Raw genomic sequence first — 14,794 nt, forward strand, 5'->3', positions numbered from 1 at the left:
CCTTGACCTGCTGGGCTTTGGTGATCCTTCCGCCTCAGCCTCCCAAGTAGCCAGAATTATAGTCATGCGCTACCACGCCCGGCTGATTTTTTGATTTATTGTAGAGATGAGGTCTCGCTGTCCAGGCGGGTCTCGAACCCGCAGGCTCAGGCAATCCACTCACCTCAGCCTCCCAAAGGCGCGGGATTACAGGCTGAGCCACTGAGCCTGGCTTATATATATATATTTTTAAGTTAGAGTCTTACTTTGTCACTCAGACTGGAGTGTAGTGGTGCAATCATGGCTACCCCAGTGTTGACCTGATGGGTTCAGGCAATCCTTCTGCTTCAGCCTCTTGAGTAGCTGGGACTACAGGCATGCACCAGTAAACCTGACTAATTTTTTGATTTATTGTAGAGATGAAGTCTCACCATGTTGCCCAGGCTGGCAGCCTCCCAAAATGCTGGGATTACAGGTGTGACCCACCATGCCTGGTCCATATATTCTCTTTAACATTTTATCAGATATATGATTTGTAAATATTTTCTTGTAGCCCATGGGTTGTCTTTTTACTCTGTCACTATTGCCTGTTGATGCACAAAAATGTATAATTTTCATAAAGTCCAATTTGTTTTTTTCTTCTGTTGTCTATTGGTGTTGCAGCCTAGAAATTTCTAAATCTACTGTTGAGAAGCTTTTGCCTTATTTTTATTTTCATTTGAGAGTTTTAGGTCTTATAGTTAGGTCCTGGATCTATTTTGAGTTAGTTTTTATATATGGTGTTAAGAGTCTCATTTCATTTTTTGCATATGTATCTTCAGTTTTCCTAGCACCAGTTGTTGAAGAGACTATTCTTTCCACTTTATTATTATTTTTAAATAAAAATTTTAGAAACAGGGTCTTTCTATGTTACCAACTAGACTCAAACTCAAACTTGTCTTAGACTCCCAGGTAAAGGGGACTACAGGCATGTATCACTCACTATGCCTGGCTTTTTTTTTTGTCCTTTCCGCATTGAATGATCTTGGTTGGTACTCTTGTTGAAAATAATTTGACCATATATACAATGTTTATTTCTGCACTCTCTATTCCATTGGACTATATGTCTGTTTTGGGGTTTTTTTTTTTTGAATCAGGGTCTCACTCTGTCACCCAGACTAGAGTGTAGTGGCATGGTCCTGGCTTACTGCAGCCTCTACCTCCTGGGCTTAGGTGATCCTTCCACCTCAGCCTTCCTAGTAGCTGGGATATAGGTACATGCCACCACGCCCAGCTAATTTTTGAATTTTTTGTAGAGATAAGGTCTTGCTATGTTGCTTAGACTGGTCTTGAACCCCTGGGCTCAAGCAATTCTCTCACCTCAGCCTCCCAAAATGCTGGGATTATAGGCATGAGCCACTGTGCCTGGCCTGTGTGTCTGTCTTTATGCCAGTACACACTGTTATATAACTGAAGCTTTGTAGTAAATTTTAAAATCGGGAAATGTGAGTTCTTTTTCAAAATTATTTTTTCTCATTTTTGTAAATAAAGTTTTATTGGAACACAGCCATGTCATCCATTAATGCAAGGCTGTTTTTGAGTTGCAACAGCAAAGTTGAGTAGCTGTGACAGAGACCTTATGACCTGCAAAACCTAAAATATTTTTTGATTCTTTAAAAGCTTGCTGATCCCTGAACATTAAAACTTTTTTTCTCATTACTCAGTTGTAGTAGATTATACCAGAAATGAGTAAATCAAAAGAGGAAATAACTTGTATAAAGATACTTTTGGCATTATAGAAAAATAAGAAACAGCCTAAAACGACCAGTAGCAGAGGAATGCCAAAGCATTTTGTGATATATTCAGCGTGTCATTAACATGACAAATGTGTGAACTATGTCAAATAAATATTTATCAAGTAGCCAAAAAAAGAATTCAGAATGGTGTGTGTTCACTGATTACCAATATAAAATTTGCAAATATGTGTTATAATTTAAATAGTTTAGAGGTATGCTTGTTAAGTTTTATTTTCTGCTAAAACTTTTAAAATTAAAGCAGTCATGCATTTTTTTATTATGGAAAATTTCAGACATTATTAAAAAAATAGAGACAATAGTAAAATGAATTCTGTTTCCATTATTCTCTTCAGTAGTTGTGAATATAGGGTCAGTCTGTTTCATCTGTTCCCAAACCTTGGATTATTTGGAAGCTTATCTAAAATAGTTTAGAGTGTATTTACTATAGTCTCTATAATATAAAGTCCTAAAAAATCAACAAAACCCCATAGCACACCTTTATTTTTAAAGACTGAAATTCCTCATAGAATATTCAGATAATCCCTAATTATCTTTTCTTTCTTTTTTTTTTTTTTTTTTTTGAGTAGGAGTCTCATTTTGTTGCCCAGGCTGGCATGCTCATGACCACCACAGTCTTGACCTGCTGGGCTCAGGCAATCTTTCCACCTCAGCCTTCCAAGTAGCTGGAACTACAGGTGTGCACCACCACGCCCAGCTAATTTTTTGATTTATAGTAGAGACAAGGTCTTGCCATGTTGCCCGGGCTGGTCTCAAACTCGTGGGCTTAGGCAATCCTCTCGCCTCTACCTCCCAGAGTGCTGGGATTACAGGCGTGAGCTACCACACCCAGCTACCTAATTATCTTTAAAAATTATTTTTACTGTTAATTTACTCAAATACCCACAAGGTCCACATTGAGTTGATATGTCTTTTACATCTCTTTAATCTATAAGCTTTCTCTTCGACTTTTTCTCTTTTTTTCCTCGCAATTTATTTCTAGAAGAAAAGGATTCACTTGTTCTATAGTTTTGCACATTCTGGATTTTGCTGATTGCATCCCTGTGGTCTTTTTTTTTTTTTTGAGTTGGAGTCTCACTCTGTTGCCCAGAACAGAGTGGTGCAGTGCCGCTCCCGGCCACTGCAGCCCCAACTTGCTGGGCTCCGGCGATCCTTCCGCCTCAGCTTTCCAAGTAGCTAGAACTACAGGCGTGCGCTACCACACCCAGCTAATTTTTGATTTATTGTAGAAATGAGGACTTGCCAGGTTGCTCAGGTGGGTCTCGAACCCGCAGGCTCAGGCAATCTACTCACCTCAGCCTCCCAAAGGCACGGGATTACAGGCTGAGCCACCGAGCCTGGCTCCCTGTGGTCTTATTTAACCTAGTCCTTTATCCCCTTATTTTTGTAAACTGGGAGTAAGATCTTAAGGTATGTTCAGATTCAAGTGCAGAGTTTTTGGCACACATACATCATAGGTTGTGGTATGTATATGCTATTGCATTACATCAGGAGAAACATGATGAGACTTTGAATTCACTGATCTTTTTTATATAGAAGAACAAAGAAGAGATTACACAGCTGGAAAAAGGACCCTGGATATGTTTGTACCTTGTGCCCTCATTTAATGAAATGTAGAAGTTTCTCTTTAAAAGCTACACGTTTAAGCCAGACTCGGTGGCTCAGCCTGTAATCCCGCGCCTTTGGGAGGCTGAGGTGAGTGGATTGCCTGAGCCTGCGGGTTCGAGAGCGCGCCTGTAATTCCGGCTACTCGGAAGGATCGCCGGAGCCCAGCAGGTCGAGGCTGCGGTGGCCGGGAGCGGCCACTGCACTCCAGTCTGGGCGACAGAGTGAGACTCCAACTCAAAAAAAAAAAGCTACACGTTTGCCTAGTCAAATTTGTGGTTCCCGAGAAGGTTATGCAAGTATTCTTTAGTGTTTATATAACACTGGTGATTACTGCTCACAGCTGATTCATGTGAAAGAGAAAGTTCAGTGATATTTGCGCCCAGGATATTTTGTGATCCTGAACTTAGGGCAGTGATAGTCACTGACTTTGAAGCCATACAGATACTAATTTACATTTGCTGTCTGTCAAAGCATATGTGTCTTTACCTCCTTGTTGAACTTTTTCCTTATTTTCTCAGTAGCTGTTGGTGAGTTATATTTTAGAATTTTGGAGAGGGTTAAATTATTTTGCTTAGTTAGTAAATTCACATGATTCAGTATTCGGAAGACAGAAGAGCACATAGTGAAAAAGTTACATTTTGACATAAGGAAAACTTAATTATAGAATTTTTGAAACAACAGTTTTATTATTAAGAATAGTTTATTAAACGTGTCATATAATGTTATGTAAAAACTAAAAACCTCGTAATAATCTTGAAGCAGCAATGAAGCACTTGAAAAACTGATTTACATAACAATAAACTTTAAATATTAGCACATCTGTAAACTAAAGCCCTTTAACAAGCAAAAGGGGCCATTGCTTTGCTAAGCTATGATCTGACTATGTGGCTCCCTGAGCTATGATTGTCATGTTTCCTAGTTTTGGTCCTCCCCTCCCTTTGGGAGGTGAATCTCCTCTCTCTCTAATTTACTTTCTATATTTCTTTCTATATTTTTTAATCTTAAAAAAAAAAAAAAAAAAAAACAAGCAAAAGGTAGCTGTTGAACCTAGAGCTGAGAATTCATTTAAAGAATGCTGGATGATAAGAGGCTGGTTTAGAACCAGCAGGGCTCGGTGACTCACACCTACCTATAATCCCAGCACTTTGGGAGGTGGAGTTGAGGGGATTGTCTGAGTCCAGGGGTTCAAGACCAGCCTGGACAACTTGACAAGACCATGTCTCTACAATAAATTAAAAAATTAGCTGGGTGTGGTGGTGTGCGCGTGTAATCACTTGGAAGGCTGAGCCAGAAGGATTACCTGAGCCCAGCAGGTCTAGGCTGTGGTGCCATGAGTATGCCACTGCTCTCCAGCCTGGGTGACAGAGTGAGACTCTGACTCAAAAAACAAACAAACAAACAAACATAAAATCATCTATGTAAAGGAAAGGGTGAAACCTGTATCTGAACTAAGTGGGCATGAGGATTATATATGCTGTGACTGATCATTTTAAAATTATTACACTTAGCCACATTCATCCTAATGCCAGACCTAATAACTTAGAATGAATGTTTGATAGTGTCTATGATATTGAAAGGTCAGCAGGTTCTGTTGTTTCTTCTCCCGGGTATAACCCACTTCAGGGCAGAAGCCAGAACAAGGAAATATAACAGTTGACAAGAAGTTCCCACTGCCCAACAGATCAATTTCAAATTCTTTGGCCTGACATTCAAGACCTGACCTCTATATTCTAACTCTGTCCTATCATCCTGTTCTCTAACCTTGCCTCCAAGTGATTGCTCAATAAATTTGCTTGTGAAATAGAAACAGAACAAAACAAAAAGACCAGGAGAGCATCAAAGGTCATTATCAGAATCAGGACAGAGGACCCAGCAAAACACTAAGTCGAAATGTGCCAACCCAGCCCCAAGTGTAGTTGGTGCGTAGGTCAAGCTGCAATATTGGTAGATGTGGTAATTTAGCAATGGATATCCCCTCTTGGGGGAGTCTGTTGTCCAGTCTGATGTTTGTTTGGGAGGAGGAATTTGAGGGCCGCCCATTTTAGAAAGGAAGAATTTAGGGCAGTAAGTTAGGAGGAAGGTGAGAGAAATATTATGTGGCAATGTTAATTCTTTGGAAGGGTAAAGGACCTTTTAGTTCTCATGTCTGGCTGGACACACAGGCTGTGGCACCTTGCTTCCTCAGCAGGTAGAACATGTCTGTGAACCAGGCTCACACACCACATTCCTAATGCTTCTTGCCACCTGGGCTCTGCTTTCCTTGGGAGGCCTTTTGTAAAAAGGCCTACTGTGGATCCAGTGGTAATAGAGATGGGAGTATGACATTTTAACCTCTTGCCCAGGTTAATGGTATTGCAGTGTCCTATGATGTATATTCTTTATCTGATGGCTTCCTTGGCCATTACCCGTTTGCTCTTTGAAAAGCAAAGTGTGGCAGGGTGCGGTGGCTCATGCCTATAATCCCAGCACTTTGGGAGGCCGAGGTGAGAGAATTGCCTGAGCCCACAGGTTTGAGACCAGGCTGGGCAACTTGGTGAGCCCTCATCTCTACAATAAATCAAAAAATTAGCCAGGTGTGGTGGCACATGCCTGTCTTCCAGCTACGTGGAAGGCTAAGACGGAAGGATCACCTGAGCCCAGCAGGTTGAGGCTGCAGTGGTCATGAGTGTGCCACTGCACTCCAGCCTGTGTGACAGAGTGAGACTCCAACTCAAAAAAAAAGAAAAGCTAAGGCTGTCTACCTGAAACCTTCAGTTGTCTCTCAGTGTGAAGGCCAAGGAAGGTGCTGCCAATGCTGCTGCAGGGTAGTGAAGCACCCTGGGCATCCACATGTGAGTGGGTGTGTACACCGATCCATCCCTCTACTTGTACAGTAACCACACTAGCCTCCCGTCTCCATTCAAACACCAGGAGAGTGGAAAGTAGAATGCTAGGAAAGAGAGGCCTTGGGAGTAGTCTTTCCAAGGACAGGGTTGACTTCTGCATCACCCTCCAGAGAAGGATCTTGGATCTTCACCTAAGTCTACCTTGGATGAGAAGCTCCAGGGAAGATACAGGAAAGTGATTGCTGAGTTGGAAGGTCCCTTATGCTGCGGCTTTGCTTACTTCATTTTAGCCAGTATTGAAGTGCATGTATTTTCCTAGCCATTCTAACTTGTTTAAGGATCTATATCTTTTGTCTGTGCTCCTATATCCACCTATAATGTTCTTTCTTTCCTCCTGTTTTTGCTGGTATCTACCCATTGTGTTAGACCAAATCCAGGTCTCGCTCTTCCCAAGGAAGCATCCCCATGCCATACCCTAGGTAAGGCAGGTTTATGTGCCTTTTCCCAAGTCTTATTGCTCTTAGGCAGTTACTGCACTGCATATGTGGCTCCCCTATGGTCTATTCTACTGTGCCTTGGCACAGGGCCTGATACCTAGTAGATGCTCAAATGTGTGTTAGGCTAAACTGAAGGCAGTGAGCAGGAAAGGCAGCAGTGGCTGGTTTGTGGTAGTCTCACATGGAGAGGTTTAAAATGAAAGTGTAGTCTATAACCTCATGGGGGTATGTGTGTAAGAAACACTCATTTTGTGACAATGAAATGAGCTTGCACATGTCATCTCTGCTTTCCCCTTTGCTTTATTATTTATGGTACATGATGAGGATATATAATTGAGATTTGAGTTCTCCATGCAGATATTACTACCCAGCATGGCTAACCAAAGTCCCAGAGCTTTGTGTGTTCCCAGACCGTTCAGTGTAGTTGGGAGTATGGGGTTCCATGGAGTTAGGCAGACAAGAATTTCAAGAATAATGTCTTCTACCAGAGAGCTATTGACATCCCTATTTTACAAATGTGGGAACTAGGGCTCAGAGAAGTTAGGTTCATGAACCTAAAGCTATAGGATTCAAAGCCAGGACTACATGACTGCAAAGTTCGTTCTCTTGACTGCCTGCTCCTGTTTTTCTACTTATTTCCTATATACCTATGGGCAGGTCTTTTTTTTTTTTTGAGTTGGAGTCTCACTCTGTCGCCCAGACTGTAGTGCAGTGGCCGCTCCCAGCCACCGCAGCCTTGACCTGCTGGGCTCCGGTGATCCTTCCGCCTCAGCCTTCCTAGTATCTGGAACTACAGGCGCGCGCTACCACACCCGGCTGATTTTTGATTTATTGTAGAGATGAGGTCTCGCCAAGTTGCCCAGGCGGCTCTCGAACCCGCGGGCTCAGGCAATCCACTCACCTCAGCCTCCCAAAGGCACGGGATTACAGGCTGAGCCACCGAGCCCGGCGGCAAGTCATTTTAACTTCAGGCCTTCAGTATCTCATATTAAGATTGAGGGAAGGGGGCAAAACCTACCTTGTAGAGTTATTGTAAGCGACATAGGAGTTGATATAAAAAAAATAAACCCATATCTGTACCTGGAATAGTAGTAATCATTGTAAAAGCAGCAGCTGTTTTTTATATAGTGTTTACTATGTGCCATGCATTGTTTTAGTTCTTAATTTAGGATGTCTCATAAAATTATCACCACAACCCTTTGTGGTTACTATAGTTGTTATCCCCTCCCCTTTTAAAAAATAACTGATGAACAGAAAGGTATAATAGGGGGCATAGCTGGAGTTCACGCCTCAGCAGTCTGACTCCAAAGTCTTTACTGAATTCCTATACCTTGTTAATCTCTTAGGAAACATTAGTTTCCAACTCCATGCTGTTCTAGAATCTGGCATCAATATGAAAAGGAGCATAAAGAACCTGGAATGGTAATATGGTAAGGGGGAGGCCATACCAAGCTATGGAAGGTAAGCAGTAACAGAATGTCTGGGATACTCATGAGTCCCTAACTTAACTGCTGGCTGGGGAGACAGCTCATTTGTTGTTAGTGGTAGCTGAGTGCATAAGATAATGACCCATGGTACGTCTTTCTTTTAGCTTAGGAACATTAGATTACTTGTATGGCAACACCATTTCTCTTTACCAAAGCCTCTAGGGTTAGATGTTTCCAACCCCATAGACACTTGAGTCCATACTGATATTTAAAAAATTTTTTTGAATAAGTAAATAAATGGGACAGATATCCTTTACAGAAAAATTCCAAATAATAAATGTAAAAGGAAAGAGGGAAATGGAAAACTACAATTAAAGTATCACTGGCTGGACACGGTGGCTTACGTCTATAATCCCAGCACTTTGGGAGGCCAAGGTGAAAGGATTGCTTGAGCCCAAGAGTTCGAGACCAGCCTAGGCAGCTTGGCAAGACCTCATCTCTACAATAATTCAAAAAGATAGGTGTGGTGGCATGTGCCTGTAGTTCCAGCTACTTGGAAAACTGAGGCAGAAGGATCACCTGAGCCCAGCAGGTTGAGGCTGTGGTGGCTGTGAGCATGAAACTGCACTCCAACCTGGGTGACACAGTGAGACTCCAACTCAAAAACAAAAAAACAACAAAAAAAAAAACCCACAGTAGGCTGGGTGCAGTGGTCTATTCCTGTAATCCCAGCACTTTGGGAGGTCAGGAGTTCAAGACTAGCTTGGGCAACAAAGCCTATCTACCCAAAAAACCCAAAAAACAAACACAGTGACAATTGCTCCAGGTAAGACCCACTGATGAATGTTAAAAGTAGTGGGTAAAACTTATATATGAAAGAATATATATGCATAGCCTCAAAGTTTCTCTGCCCAAATATTTTTTGTGGTTTTAACATATGTTCAGAAATTCTCTTCCCCCAACAGTGCTGGGCTTTTATTGAATGAAATATGGAGAGGGAAAGATAGTAATTTTACAGTGGAAGAATTTGGCAGATACCCCTTTAACCAAGTGATTGAGTTGTATAATTCATGTTGATATTATGTAGTCCTGATAAGATGTGATGAGAAAGGGCACTTTGTCTCTGATATTCTTCCAAAAAACGTAATACCAATTTAATTATGAGAAAATCTCACACAAACCCAAATTGGGAGGTAGTCTATGAAACACCTGATCAGTATCAAGTCTTTTTGCCTCTTCAAAAAAGTGTCAAGGTCATGAGAATGAAAATAGACTGACAAGCTGCCATAGTTTAGAAGAGACTAAATGCAACATAGTATACTGTGGCATCCTGTAACAGAAAAATAATATTAGTAGAAGTCCAAATAATGCCTATAGTTTAATAATTGAAAGCAAGTAAAGTCTTAAAATACCCCTTGAAGCATCTAGGACAGTGCTTGCCATATTGTAAGCTCTTATTAAATGATTGGCAAAAAGAAAAGAAAAGAAAAGAAAAAGAAAAAAGAAAATAAATGGTTGGCAAATTGAACGAGTGAATGCTTTGAGACACTGAAAGTAGTATTCTCCCTGTTTTCAGACAAAAGGTGAAGGAACTTGCTTAGAGTCACACAACTGAGTGTGAGCTGTTTTTGGAACCTGGCTGCTTGGACTCTGATCCTTTTCTGAGCATTCTGAGGCCACGAAACTTCTCACTCTGATCATAGTGCCAAACTATAGTAAGAATGATGGTTGTCATTTTTTGTGGGCCTACTCTGGGCCAGGCTTGCTTCTAGGCATGTATACTGTTTAGTCCCCACACCAGTTCAGAAATGTGGGCATTATTACCTTCATTTTACAGGTGCATCCACTAAAGTTCAGAGAGATGTAAGTAATTGTCTTAGGTTACCAGCTAATAAACTGCTGAGTTGAGATCTAATCCTAGTTGTGTCTGGCATAAAAACCTATCGTCCTCCACTCTTCCTTCCTTCTTTCCCTATAAACAGCAACCTCCTTCCCCTTGTTTATTTCAGACCCATCCTTGGAAGGCATGTGTGGCACTGAGCATGCCCACCTGGGGGAAGATGGGCAGCGGCCACCGCGGTGCACTTCAACTACCTCATCTCAGTCTGAGCCTTCAGAGCAGCATAGGCGTCACCAAGGCAAGAGCCTAGCCTCCGAGGACCCCAAAAAGAAGAGAGCTCAAAAGCCCTCCCACATGAGGAGAAACATACGGTGAGCTATGCTCTGGATAACAGGAGAGGGAAGGGAGGAGAGATATTACCTTCATTTCAAGGCTGTCAGTAGCAAAGAATTCAATTGGTTAGGAGAGTCCTCTCTGTAAAGGAGTAAAGCTCTGGTTGCATGCCCACATTAATAGTGAAGATACAGCTCAGGACCACTGGGCCTGAGCTGTCAGAGGATGCAGGGAGGATGTAGAAATGCCTTGACCACTGCCAGGGAGTGTCCCATGCTCTGGAGGCCCTGGGTCCAATGATGATAGGGTGCTCTGAGCGTGACTTTCTGTTTCTTCATTTATTTTTCCTTATGACTAAAAATAAGAGGAGATTTTAAAGAGTTGAGTTCTCTTCTTAGAACTTCTTAGAACTCAGCTTCAGTTGGTAGAGGGCTGTCTGACCCATAGCAAGGCTTCTTTCTTGAGCTAAGAGATGAGCAAATTTGAACTTCCTTAATATCCAAATCCCCAACCTTTTTTCTATTAAATAACAACTTGTGCCACTGAAAGGAAATAAATGATATCTTTTTCTCCTCCTGCCCCTACTTTTTTTTTTTAATAGTCTCCACTCCATCTTCCAGACTGGAGTGCAGTGGCATGATCACAGCCACCCTAGTGTCGACCTGCTGGACTTAGGTGATCCTTCCACCTCAACCTTCCAAGTAGCCGAAACTACAGGAACACACTACCATGCCCAGCTAATTTTTTAATTTATTGTAGAGGTGGGGTCTCGCCAAGTTGCCAGGCTGTTCTCGAACCCGTCGACTTAGGCAGTCCCCTCACCTTGGCCTCCCAAAGTGCTGGGATTGCAGGCTTGAGCCACTGCGCCCAGGTTTTTTTTTTTTTGAGTTGGAGTCTCATTTTGTTGTCCAGTCTGGAGTGCAGTGGCACACTCATGGCTACCACAGCCTTGACCTGCTGGGTTTAGGTAATCCTTTTGCCTCAGCCTTCCAAGTAACAGGAACTACAGGCATGTGCCACCATACCTGGCTAATTTTTCTTGATTTATTGTAGAGATGTGGTCTTGCCAAGTTGCCCAGGCTGGTCTTGAACCAGTAGGCTCAGTCAATTCTCTCACCTCAGCCTCCCAAAGTGCTGCCGTACCTGGCCTACTTTTTTTTAAAAAAACATAATGACAACTTGAAAGTATTGCTCTAAGTTTGGGAATTAGGATGTAGAATCCATGTAATCCTACTTTGTCTTCTACATAAAACCTCTTTTTATATTTGTTTTTTTTTTTAGTTAGAGTCTCACTCTGTCACCCAGGCTGGAGGGCAGTGGCATGCTCACGGCCACCATAGCCTCGATCTGCTGGGCTCAGGTGATCCTTCTGCTTCAGGCTTCCAAGTAGCTGGAACTACAGGCATGTGCCACCATGCCCAGCTGACAACTCTATTTTTAATTACTGTTTTTCAGTTTTGTGAATCAAATATTACTTTTTTTATATTTGACCTGTTTTGTACAGAGATGAGTTGGCATCAGAGGCATCTCTCAGGAAGTTAGAAAATAATGGAAAGTATGTTAGTTCAGAACCACCTGAGCTTGATGTCCCGTTCTTATTTATTTTTATTTTTTTTATCAGAGTCTTACTCTGTCACCCAGGCTGGAGTGCAGTGGTATGTTCACGGCCACCGCAGTCTCGACCTGCTGGGCTCAGGTGATTCTTCCACCTCAGCCTTACAAGTAGCTGGAACTACAGTCGTGCATCACCTCACCTGGCTAATTTTTTGATTTATTGTAGAAACTAGGTCTCACTATGTTGCCCAAGCTGGTCTCAAACCCCTGAGCTCAGGCAATCCTCTCGCCTCCACCTTCAAAGTACTAGAATTAGAGGCGTGAGCCACCATGCCTTCAAAGTACTGGAATTAGAGGCGTGAGCCACCGTGCCTGACCGATGTCCCATTTTTAACAGTGCTGCCCCTTGCATGTGTGTGGTGGGGCTGGCACTTCAGCTCTCTGAGATCAAGCAACAGTGATTTCCTTCTTTAGCTTGCCATTAGATTGTCCAAATCTTAAGTGATCCCAAGTGCTGTCTCTTATTTTAATATTTAGAAAGCTACTCCGGGAGGATCAATTGGAGCCAGTTACCAAAGCAGCACAGCAGGAAGAGTTGGAAAGAAGGAAGCGCCTGGAACAGCAGAGGAAAGATTATGCAGCCCCTATTCCTACTGTTCCTTTGGAGTTCCTCTCTGGTAAGCAGTGGAGGTGGCAGGGAAGGCCCCAGGCTTCAGGAAGAGGAGGCCCTATGTGCACACACTGGTTAAAGACAGATCTAGAATAAGATTGTGGCCTTTAAGGAATCCTTTAAAGTCATTCAGCTTCTTGAGGTCACACAATCAGAAGAGTCTCATTTACAAATTTAAATGGGTAAAAATTTTCTCTTTGAATTTATTTTATTGAGATTTTTTTTTTGTAACTTTGGATCTTAACATGCCAAGAGATTGGGACCTTTTCTAGTGGTCAGGTGACTAGCAGGAAGTAAAAATCCACAGAGAAAGGGAATTTTGAAGATGGCTAAAGTTTCTGAGTTGTGCTCTGCTTCTCTTCTCATGAGAGCAGTAAAGGAAAGGGATGGTGAATCATTTGGGGGAAATATGTTAGAGCTAAATGTGGTCTTGATAGTCCCTTTCATCTTTCTTTTCTTAGAGGAAATTGTCTTAAGAGCAAGTGATGGTCCCCAACTGCCTCCTCGGGTTTTGGCCCAGGAAGTCATTTGTTTGGACAGTAGCAGTGGCAGTGAGGATGAAAAAAGCAGCCGAGATGGTAAGATTGAGCCAGAGGTGCCTCCCCATTCTCCTGACCCAGTAGTGTTCATCCTGAGAGATTGGCAGTACTTTGAAAAGAGTTCAGTCCTTCGTCTATTTTGAGGCTTTGCTTTGACAAATTTCTCTGGGCCTCCTTGGTAAACGTAAATTTTCCCCTTGTCCTAACTTGAAGCTGGAAGAGAGAAATAGTAAAAATTAAGAATTTAATAAGTGATGACAAGTTCTAACATTAAGTTTCTGTGGTCTTTTGCTATAACAATGGGCAGTAAATTATTTCCGCTCCCCGGGTATTTGTTTTGTTTTTGCTGTCTCAGAGGTGATTGAGCTGAGTTCTGGAGAGGAGGACACTCTGCACATTGTGGATAGCAGTGAATCTGTCAGTGAGGAGGATGAGGAAGAAGAGAAGGGTGGCACCCATGTGAATGATGTCTTGAATCAGCGAGATGCTCTTGGGCGGGTACTCGTCAACCTAAACCACCCTCCAGAGGAGGAGAATGTCTTCCTGGCCCCTCAGTTGGCACAGGCCGTGAAACCTCATCAGGTACAGCAAATCTTGACTCTCCTCTCCTTTTCTTTTCTGTTTGCTTCCTATGGATATTGTCTGCTGGTGGTTATAAGCATTGCAGCCTGTGAAGTACTTGTGTGGTACCAAGAGCCTCAACTGGAAAGGCTTGATTCTTCTAGCAGTTGATGCTTTAGGATCCCTGAAGCATAGGAAGGGACAGGGGAATGAAAGGAGACAAGCCTTAAGTTGGCCTCTCATCTAGAAAGCACTGGATCTCTTGGCTTAATAGTTTTTGACTTCTTCCTGTGAGGTCATCAAGACTGATTGAGATGCCCTCTGGAGAACAGTGCTTTGATTCGGAAGATATGGATCCAGAAGAGATATGAGAGTCAGAAGTCAGAGAAACTTTCCAATAGGAGACAATAAAGTGGTTTGTGTTGATCTAGAGCCTGGAACCAGGACTAGTGAGTGAAAGTTCCACAAAGACAGAGGTTGATTCAGCTTAAGAATTCTTTTTTTTTAAATGATGCATCATAGTTGTACATATTTTGGGGGTACACTTGATATTTTGGGGTACAATATAGAATATAATATGTAATGATCAAATTAGACTAATTGGAATACCCATCACCTCAAAAATTTATCTTTTGTACTGGGAAAATTACGATCTTCTCTTCTAGCCATTTTGAAGTATATAGTAAATGATTGTTAACTATAATTTCCCTACTATGTTTGAACTTATTCCTTCTATCTAACTTTTTTTTTATTGAGTTGGTTGTCTCACTCTGTCACCCAGGTTAGAATGCAGTGGCATGTTCACGGCCATTGCAGCTTGACCTGCTGGGCTCAGGCAATCCTTCTGCACCAGGCTTCCAAGTAGCTGGAACCACAGGCATACGTCACCACGTCCGGCTAATTTTTTGATTTATTATAGAGACAAAGTTTTGCCATGTTACTCAAGCTGGTCTCAGACCCTGAACTCAGCAATCCTCTCACTTCCACCTTCCAAGGTGCTGGGATTACAGGCATGAGCCACTGTGCTCGACACCTAAATGTGTATTTGTACCCATTAACCAACTTCTCTTTTTTTTTTTTTTTGAGTTGGAGTCTCACTCTGTTGCCCAGACTGGAGTGCAGTGGCCGTTCCCGGCCACCGCAGCCTCGACCTGCTGGGCTCCGGCGA

The 14,794-nt window shown here is 42.4% G+C and overlaps 1 protein-coding gene across 2 annotated transcripts in view; it reads left to right on the top strand.

The window, feature by feature from the left end:
* The window catches only part of RAD54L2 (RAD54 like 2 (S. cerevisiae)), a 147,289-nt gene that overhangs the window by 68,958 nt on the left and 63,537 nt on the right, over window positions 1-14,794 (top strand). For both annotated transcript variants that reach the window (XM_008070000.2, XM_021718546.1), the window contains exons 3-6: window positions 10,139-10,340; window positions 12,394-12,533; window positions 12,988-13,104; window positions 13,421-13,647. In XM_008070000.2, the coding sequence (XP_008068191.2) occupies window positions 10,139-10,340; window positions 12,394-12,533; window positions 12,988-13,104; window positions 13,421-13,647 (686 nt within the window). The remainder of the gene's footprint in view (window positions 1-10,138; window positions 10,341-12,393; window positions 12,534-12,987; window positions 13,105-13,420; window positions 13,648-14,794) is intronic.

The sequence above is a fragment of the Carlito syrichta genome, unplaced genomic scaffold (assembly GCF_000164805.1).
Source record: "Carlito syrichta isolate Samal-C Ts95f unplaced genomic scaffold, Tarsius_syrichta-2.0.1 Scaffold312719, whole genome shotgun sequence".
NCBI classification, from domain to species: Eukaryota; Metazoa; Chordata; class Mammalia; order Primates; family Tarsiidae; genus Carlito; species Carlito syrichta.